General features: G+C 38.1%; 1 protein-coding gene across 1 annotated transcript in view; it reads right to left on the reverse strand.

Moving 5' to 3' along the window:
- The window catches only part of MOSPD2 (motile sperm domain containing 2), a 28,856-nt gene extending 18,941 nt beyond the window's left edge, over positions 1 to 9,915 (reverse strand). The window contains exons 1-2 of the mRNA XM_009070852.1: positions 9,858 to 9,915; positions 858 to 1,013 (exon numbers count right to left, since the gene is read on the reverse strand). Of these exons, the coding sequence (XP_009069100.1) occupies positions 858 to 903 (46 nt within the window). The 5' untranslated portion in view covers positions 904 to 1,013; positions 9,858 to 9,915. The remainder of the gene's footprint in view (positions 1 to 857; positions 1,014 to 9,857) is intronic.
- Between the last annotated feature and the right edge of the window lie 73 nt (positions 9,916 to 9,988).

Genomic DNA, 9,988 nt, shown 5'->3' on the forward strand with positions numbered 1-9,988 from the left:
TTATTTCAGTAATCATACTAATAATCACATTGTAACTTAACAGAAATCACTAAAAATCTGGAAGTCTAGTGGCAAAAAATAAAAATATATTTATAAACCACTTTCCCAGATCTTTACTAAACAAATGCAAATATTGACATCAATTGAAATCTTAGGTATCTTCATCCTCTCATGCTATAGATCTATTATATATCTATGATCAGTTCCTCTCATGCTACAGATCTATATATAGATCTATTATATATCTATGATCAGATCTATTTAGGAAGAAATTAAAAAATATATAAGAAAAAAATGCTGCAAATGTTTATTTTTGAGGGAAGAAATTAAAAAACATATAAGAAAAAATGCTGCAAATGTTTATTTTTGAACATATTTGCAGCCCCACCCTTGCTCCACCCTTTCATTTGGATTGAGAAGTCCTGTACATAGATGCTTTAATTTGGATTGAGAAGTCCTGTACATAGACCTCACCACCAAAATCAGATCTATTCTTCCTACTGTGCCAGACTAGTGCTATTACAATGAACAAGGGAGCCCTGTGTGTTGTGGGGGTTTGATACTTGCCTTTTTTTAGGACGCCATTGTAGCAAATGCAAAGAGACAAAACAAGAGATATCTGCCTGCCTTCCTTCCTTCCTCTTACACAACCCTTCCACAGACATATGGAACCACAAAACAGTGAGACAGTACAGGTCAACATAAAAAGCAATAAATACTTTTTTTTTCCTTGTTCAGCTCTCTGTGGTACTTGTAAAACTTTTAGGAAGTACTTAATGAAACTACATATAGAAGTCAGTTGTAGTTCAGCAGCAAAGCAATACACACCTTCAAAACCATTACACAGCACAGCTTACCATTAACTGTATATTCTTTCCTCCACTGAAAGCTTTCATCAATCATCTTTAGAGTATCATCCACAACATCATGACGCCAAATCAGATAGTTTTCAATCCATTTGTCATCTTGCTGAAATCTTTCCACATCTCTAGAATCGTATTTATCTGATTTATCTAGAAAATAAATTAGTGTAAGAATATAGCAGCTGCTATAAAACCATGCAGAGATTTGTCAAGTGTATATATATAAGCATCTACTAGGCAGACAGGATTTCTTGTGCACTTTTAAACTTAAGCAAACAAGGCATAGCATTATAAATAGATTAAAACCATCTATCTGCTCTGATGATATTTAGTGACACTGCAAGATTACTCTCACTAGAAGAATATTTTATGTGATTCTTATTCAAAGAAAAAGCATTAGAAAACTAGAAGGTGCATATAGGACAGGTGCAATTTTCCTAAAACCAGTTTTCTGTAATTAACATGAATTAGTATGTAGTCTAAGAATCTACATACTGATGAATGTATGTTAAACATCACTAGTTCATGCTTGAGTTCTCAAACTTACAGGCATTAGCATGATGGACCACAAAACATCAGACAAAAAATGTTAAAATTACTGTCTGACCATTCACTATAGATAATTCCATTCAACAAAATAGTGTTCTTTAAAGAAATTACACAGTTCACATGTTATAAATTGTTACCCTACAGAACTCAAACTGCACACAACTCTAGAGCAGTACACAAGGCTACACTCTACTACACTAAACTGCTCTTGCATCACATTAGCAACAGGAGAACAAGTTAGCATCCTTTAGGAAGCACTTCAGATGAAACAGGAGCTGTTGCTGCATATCTTTTTTATTTATTTTTCAACAGAAAAGTTTGTAAAATGCCTAAATGGACCTATTTTTATTGTAGATATGCTTAAACAAAGGCTCAGTTTTTAGATCAATGCTCCTCTATCTGAGGATTTGATATAAATGGAATGCACATGAAGAGCCCATGGTAGAAATTGGCTCCTGATAGCAACAGATGCTGAAAAACACCTCTTTGCTAACTACTAAAAAAACTTAAGCTCTTAAGCTATTCACTTACATTGGTGATTACCATGGAAAAATGAAGATTGATTGTTAATAAAACAGATGTTAATTTTCACATACTGGAAAGACCGGAAAGACTTCTGCCAGCAGCAATAAGCTCAAAATCACTACTTTCAGAACCACCATAATTAAACTATTTAGAACTGTGACTGGATGGTTTGGGGATGTGTATTTCAGTCAAACATCTTAACTCTAAGGAAGGTGTTAAAATAAAGAGCCCATTACATTTTGCTAATATTTGCAGTTTTACTGGCCTGCATGCAAAGATATGACCTATTTTACTTGCCTTTCAATGTATACTGTTTTCTGTCACAAATTAGTCAATATAACTGTAAGAATATACCAATTCCAAATGTGTCCATCCAGTAAGAGCTATTATAGTTGCACTCCCCCAATGCATCTTTTCACATCTGACTCCTTCTCACATCTGTTATCTACTGAGTTCCTTCTTTCTCAAATTTCAGATTTCAAATTCCTCCTTCCTTTGATCCCAATCCCACCACTTTACTTTGCTCCTTACACAAACCTTGACTTAAATCCCACTTTTCTTAATCTTAGTCCCCTACTTGCTTCTCTGGCCAAAGGCCTCCAATCCACTAAAAACTCTCTCATTATTTAGGTTCTTTTTCTCATAATTTCCATACTTCCAACAGACAGCTGATTCCTGATATTCTGACTAAGCCCAGTAAAGTGATCAGTCAGCACAAGACTGCTTAACTTATGAGAAGTTTAACTTCTCTGTGGCTCTAGGTCAACCACAGATGGATTGCAAAAATCTGGGGTATTAAACTTTGTAGTCTCAATTGCTCATTGGAAATTTGATTATTCACCCAATGACTTAGGCAGTTTTGCCCAAGAAATGCTAATAGTACGTATTTTCCAGTTGGAATCATAAAAAATTAACACTGAATAAGATTCCTGCAGGGCCTGTCAGTCCTAACTCCTTCCTTTTAGGCAGTTTTGACCAAGAAATGCTAATAGTACTTATTTTCCAGTTGGAATCATAAAAAATTAACACTGAATAAGGTTCCTGCAGGGCCTGTCAGTCCTAACTCCTTCCTGCCTGCAGCAAGGCTCATTTTCAAGTTCAAACAGGTTGTTAAGTAACTTTTTTGGTCATGTTTTGAAAAGTCTACAGGGTAGAATGATCCCACAGCCTCTCTTCATGTTACATGCATTCCAACCCATACTTCCTTCAGAGATCCTGTCATGTACAGCAGTTAAGCTGGCACATCCACAGTCAGCACTGGCTTCTCTTAGCTATGGTACACTGGCTGTTCTGTGCTATGCATTACTCAATATGCTGTACTGGTTATTCAAGCCATACCTACTCACTCCTACCCACAGCAAACCAGGGCTTTGCAAGACCAAAGACTTACTTAACATCAGTGTTACATGTTTCCAGTGCCCGACCCATGTCACTTCACCCTGGTTTGATAATCTCTGACATGCACTAGCTTCCAGCTACGAGTGACCACAGTTAGTCAATCAGCCAAGTATTTTGTTGAGATCAGTCCTATGGATATCCTATTTATGTAAGGGATTTGGGTACCCTGTAAAAAGAAAACCCACAACCAAGTAAAAACTAACAAGGTAACATTTCACACCACTTTCTCAGGCTCTCCTCCCTGCTTTCAGTATCTGAGAGCATGACTGCAAAATGAGTGAATTGTGCCTCTTCTGTCAAACCAAAATTTCAAAACATTGGCACATCATTAAATGGAACAAGCCCCAGAAAATGTTTCTTGGCCACTGAGAACCACTAGGTTCTCTGACTCTGAACCTAGATAATATTTTAAAAAACAGAAATTTAACTCTGTGAATGTTTTAAGAAAATGAAAGCACAATGGAGAAAATGTTTAAGCCAAACTTCCAACAACAATGAAAAGCAAGCTGGATTCCAAGAAAGGGATAGTTGAAAAATATCTCCCCTTTCTTCAGCGACTAAATTCTGAAAAGGCACACTTATTCTGAATTTAGATATATGCTACAGCACGCTCTAAGCCAGGAGGAGGAACTAGTCAAATGCTGCATCCACAGGCACTTGCAGAACACCAGTGTTTCAATCAGGTAAGCTTAACGAGATTGACAGAACAACAGGAGGTACTGAATACTGTATGACTTTTACCTATTTATCCAATTCTTGTTACAAAATAAGTAAAATTTAAAATGAGAACATGGACCCAAAAGAAAGGTGTTTTATCTCACACATAAAGCAGAGTGATATGAAATTGCTGGAGTCCTTTCAATAACGCAGTGATTGAACATGTGTCAATTCAGAGGAGGAAATCCTCTTCAAATCTGTGCATGTCGCATAATTCTACAGACATCTGGAAACTTGTTTTCAAACTATGCTGTGAAATAATCTGCATGTTATATAATTTTAGAACACCTGTGAAACACTTGACTGCAGTTACTGTATTATTAGAAACTTCTGGAGTTAAAACAGACTTAGTTGAAAGAAAATAAGACATTTGGGGTTCTCAACATAAATTTAAACACATCATGTACAACAATTAAGAAGCCAAAAAGGAAACAGAAATTGAGGGGCACCCTAAATGGAAATTTAGATGAAACTATAAACTGAAGTAACTTACCTAAGAACATCTCCAAGCCTATCCACTTAAGATACCTGTAAACATATACTGATGCTTTTCTTGATAGAAAATTAGGTACCTGTTTCTTCACACTTGCAGAACTGCCACTAAGACAAACTTTAGTCACCCTGAACTCAGGAATATGGACGTCTCTGTAATATCATCTCTGTAAGTCCATAAGAAACAGGACTTCCTAAGGTATTTGAAACACACACCACTCTTCTCAAAGGTAACACAAGGAACAGCATTTTCTCCTGTTCAGCAAGAGCTAGTGAAAACCACGTAAGTAACACCAGTGCCAGACTTCTGTGAAACATTTCATTGTTCAGAGGTTTGGAAACCTGGCTGTTCCCTCAGTCCAAGTGATTCTAACCATTCTGTATCACAGAATAGTTCCAGTCAGTGGAAGAGGAAAAACTGGGATACGGCAAGACTTTTCCATTGAACTGGTAAGCTGTGTAGAAACTAAGCAAGACTCAGATCGAGAAAAGCAAGAGAAAGCACAATCTGCTCAGCAGACTTGATATTTATTAGAGCATCAACACCAAATTCTAAGCTATACATGAGGGAGTAGCAGTGACAATAGCAAGAAGAAGCCACAATCAGCCCTCTTTATTCCTTTAGCCAAAAGGCCTTCAGGAAAATTTGAGCAAGCAAGACTGACCAGGTATTCAGCCATATTTTGAAAATAGTGAAATCACCCATTCTGTGATTACCAGCAGACCAATGCTGCACTGTGTTCATGCTTTAGGAAAAATATTCAACAGGAATATAGAAGAAATATTACAGGACACAAAAACAGGCAGCACAGCTAAATCCTACACTATATTAATCCAGAGTTCAGAATTCACAGCCTGTAAGAATGACTCCTCCCTTCAGAACAAACTCTTAGCTAGGAAATGAAGCCATACATAAAGCTAAGAGGGACAGCAACTACATGCTTTTGAATAGAGAAAAAAGCCCAACACTTCATTATACAAAGCAGGGCAAAAAAGCAAGTTAGAAAAGTATGTCAAGTGTTCCATTACACAGAGACTCCCAGTTTAACTACTGCCTTAAAGCTATTTCGGCCAAGAAGTCTCGGTCTGAAATAGTCATAATTATTCCTCTGGCCTTGGCTAGAAAGAGGAAGCCCATTCTAATTGGCTGTTCATGCCAAATGCTAAGTACTGTAACAATTCAGGTATGTGCCTTCAATTGCTAGATGAGGAAATCAGCAAGACTGAAAGCAATTTAAGAAGGTCAGTAGTCATAAAGGGACAGGAATGAAGAAAACAAAACTATTTCTGCTCAATAAGGACTTACTTCAATAACATCAAGCAATAATAAACAAAGTAACTATCTGCCTCCACAAGATGAGATTAACATAAACCTTTAGCACAACTGAACATTCTCAGTGACAGTAAAGACTACTTTCAATAGAAAGCTCAATCGTTAATATCACATAGCTTTTAACAAAGATATATGTTTCCTACCTTATCCTTCCACCATTCTCAGCCTGAAAGCCAAGAACTAGGGAAACCAGATTTTTTAGAGCATAGAAAGACGTAAGAAGGGTATGCAAAACATTACCTTAGGAGTTTTCTACAACAGTCACATCACTGGGTTTTTTTCAAGGATGCCCCATGTATCTTAAAATTTTATTTGCAATTGGCCAATATGATCAACAGAATACATTTTGCTACCAGCTTAAAAAAAAGTCATGATGAAATTTAATCCTTTAAATTGGAGTGGGAAAACCTCTCTTGCATAATCTCTTTCTGAAATTGAGCTTCGCCTAAAGGAAAAAGTAAAAGGATATAAACAGGGAGGGGCAGGAAATACAGGCAATTAGAAATGGTAAATATGCAAAAGGAAACATGTAGAAAACTTGTTGACTGGAAAAGTCCACAAAGATTTGATTATAAATAATTTCCAGTGTAACATTAAAATGGAAAGTAATTGCCCAGAAATAAAAGCTAATTTCAGAAATCCTCTAGGGAATGAATAATCACTATAGAAAAAGACATGACTGTTTGTTAGAAAACATTGTTAGTACCAGTCAGTACTAGAAAATCATCTTTTGTTTTCATTGTTCCTTTCACCACCCAAACATTTACATCACCAACTCTCACAAAGAATCCAAACAGACAGAACAGAAATTAGGCCCCAAAACTGTGAAGACAAAGTGCTGTTTGCCTACCACATCAGACAGTGATTGCTAGTCTGTTGGACTAACAAGGACTTTTCACTATTGGATATACACCTTTTATATGGAAGGATTTTAATTATTGAGACATTCCTCACAAGAACTGAAGTTGTGTTTGGAACCCAACTAGGAAGTTAACTGAAGAGAACACCACAAGAGCTCAGTTAACATTAAACTGCTTTGCAGATAAGGTCCAACAGTGGCCAAGCTTTCCTTCTGGAACCATTCAATGGCCAAATTTGCTGAAAAACTTTGGGGAAATAAGCCAGTAAGGTTCTCTGACACTGTTCACACAGCATCTGACCATTAAAAGAGTTTCCTAATTTAGCCACATAAATGAAACAAAAAAAGCAATTTCTGGTGCTTTAAATTGCTGAGCAAAACTTATCCCATCCTACCTTCAAACTAATCAAGGTATATTATTTGGCTGTAACTTTTATGCGTCACAGTTTAACATTAGACTTTTCTGAATCAACTGCATAATAATATATTTTTGCAGATTATACTGCAATGGTTTTATATATTGTATTCTGCCAACAAAAGATTTCAATGAAAAAAAAAAAATAATCAGGATTTCAAAGGCCCTCTAAGTTTTCATTTCGCAACAAAGATAGACATTAATGCAAGACCATCACAGCATCTGTGACCATTAGCAATTCTTTCTAATGATGTGGGGGGAAAACAAGTAACTATGAGTTACAGAAGATGAAAGAATCACTTCATCATCTCTGGTGATCAGAATAGGCAAATTTCTTGAATAATCAGTCACACTGCTTTCCTCAGAAGGAAAATAAAACAGGGACAGCTGCAACCTCCAGGAACAAAACTCCCTGAAAACTTCACTCAAACTTCAACACCTGCAGCTCACCTATAAGTGGAATAGTTTGCTCTGTAGAGGCTTACAATTCTATGACTACACTAAACTTTCACAGCAAGGATCAGCTTCTCACTGCAGCCTGAAGGTGCCCTTAGTTTTGGAAGCAGACAAAAACTGCTGGATATGAAGCAATCACTTGTATCTTTACACCACAAGGTCACAGGTTTGGGGGTGTCTGCATACATGCACCTCTGCATTCCTTTTCAATTAAAAAACAGCATAAAAGAATACGTTTTAGAACATACGCAGTAAAGGCTGAAGGACCACTATAAAACTGCAATACTGTGTTTTGCACACTTGGTAGTGGACATAGCAACATTAATTTGCTTGTGGCATTCCTAAATTCGAGGCAGAGCCTTAAGAACATAAATTTTAAAAAGTCCTAATCCTATTTTCTTGAAAGGGCTAAGAGCCCTAAACCATGACCCAAAAATGGGCTTACTGAGAAAACGTGTTCACAATACTACAAATAGGATTACAGCTTACCTTGCAACAGTATTCAATTATTTTAATGGCCCTATCAACTGGCCCAAGAGAGGCTTCATTACAACTAGAGAAACTTGTGCAAACCCAAGACATTAAGGGATAGTTCCCCAGGAACTGCCCCAAAGTGGTTCTAGACTTTCTGAAGTAATTGTTTATGAGAGAGACTCTGGGATAATAGAATACACATTAACTGAAAACATTAACAGCCAAAAGGATTAAGAATTTAACACAATCCTCCTCTTGCCTAAGCCTGAGCTTTACAAAGACACCTTTATTCACTTAGAAACATCAATGGCAAATAAATGGCAAAATAAGCTCTGTCTACTTCAAGACATTCTAGTAATTTTGTCTTCTTGCCAGAAATATAGGCCATCTCTAACCAAAGCCAAAGTAGTTTCCTTCATGAAAGTCATCAGAGAAGATATACCTGACAAAGTTGTACCACCCTCAAAGGTTTAAAAAAAAAAAAAAAATATCAGAGAAGATATACCAGACAAAGTTGTACCACCCTCAAAGGTTCAAAAAAAAAAAAAAAAGAAAAGTGCTGTAACCAGTTACAAAGAAATCACAGAAACATGTAACCCTTATATAAAAGTGACAGCTGGGAAACCTTAATAGTTCTGATCAGAATCAAAGCAAGGCATTTGTTTGCAGGACTGAGGCTTAGATTAAAGTAGATGCAGGTAACACAACGACTGGACTCCAACAGTATTTGCATTAAAAATTAGATAGAAGTATGGTCTGTAATAGAAGGACTCGTGACAGTCATGAGAAAACACACTGCTCAGTGCAGTTGTTAACATGCTCTACTACCAAATGTTCTTCCATCATAAGCAATGCAAACCAACCTTGAAATGAAAGGAAACCCCTTTAGGCTTATCCTGGTATTCCCTTTCCCCTAGGCATCCCCAGCATCTCCCAGCCCTCATTTCCAAGTTTAAAAGCACCTGCACTTAAAGAATCGAGTTGGACACGCAGCATGATTTTAATTAAGGCCTGCAAGAATTTCAAGTGTAAGTTACTCTAGAAAAACAACTCCCTGACAAACTCATTGATGTCAAAATCCTTCTCTTCCCCCTTCCCCACAGGCTTTATGCCCAAAAAAGCACCAAGCACTGTCCCAGACCCCATGCCACAGCCAGCCAAAGACAGACAGAACAGGAATTAGACCCCAAAACTGTGAAGACAAAGTGCTGTTTGCCTACCACATCAGACAGGGATTGCTAGTCTGTTGGACAAACAAGGACTTTTTACTATTGGATATACACCTTTTTATGGAAGGATTTTAATTATCAAGGCAGACATTCCTCACAAGAACTGAAGTTGTGTTTGGAACCCAGCTAGGAAGTTAACTGAAGAGAACACCACAAGAGCTCAGTTAACATTAAACTGCTTTGCAGATAAGGTCCAACAGTGGCCAAGCTTTCCTTCTAGAACCATTCAATGGCCAAATTTGCTGAAAATTTTTCTGTGAGTCAGGAGGTCCTAAATTCGAATTTGCTGCGAATCAGGAGGCCCCAGACCTTTGCCCCGACACATCCTGCAGCCCCAGACAGCACCCAGAGATGCTCTGTTGTGCATCATCTCCACCCGCAGCTTCGCACACCTGAAGACAAGGCAGAAACATCCCTTCACCTGGGAAAGCAGGAGCAACACACACACAAAGGGGGAAAGGCACAGACACCGCAAGGCACAGACGCCGCGCGGCACAGGGCTCGCAGCAGGGAGCTCGCAGCTCCCGACCCCCCCCGAGCCGCTCACCTGGCAGGTACTCCGCCTCGAAGCGCCGCCTGGTCTCGTTTATCAGCGCGGCCTTATCCTGTCGCTGCTGGAAGGAAACAAGGAACGGGAGAGCCGTAAAAGGAAGGGCCAGGCCGCGGCCCGGGACAGCC

This window comes from Acanthisitta chloris, unplaced genomic scaffold (genome assembly GCF_000695815.1).
Source record: "Acanthisitta chloris isolate BGI_N310 unplaced genomic scaffold, ASM69581v1 scaffold2780, whole genome shotgun sequence".
NCBI lineage: Eukaryota > Metazoa > Chordata > Aves > Passeriformes > Acanthisittidae > Acanthisitta > Acanthisitta chloris.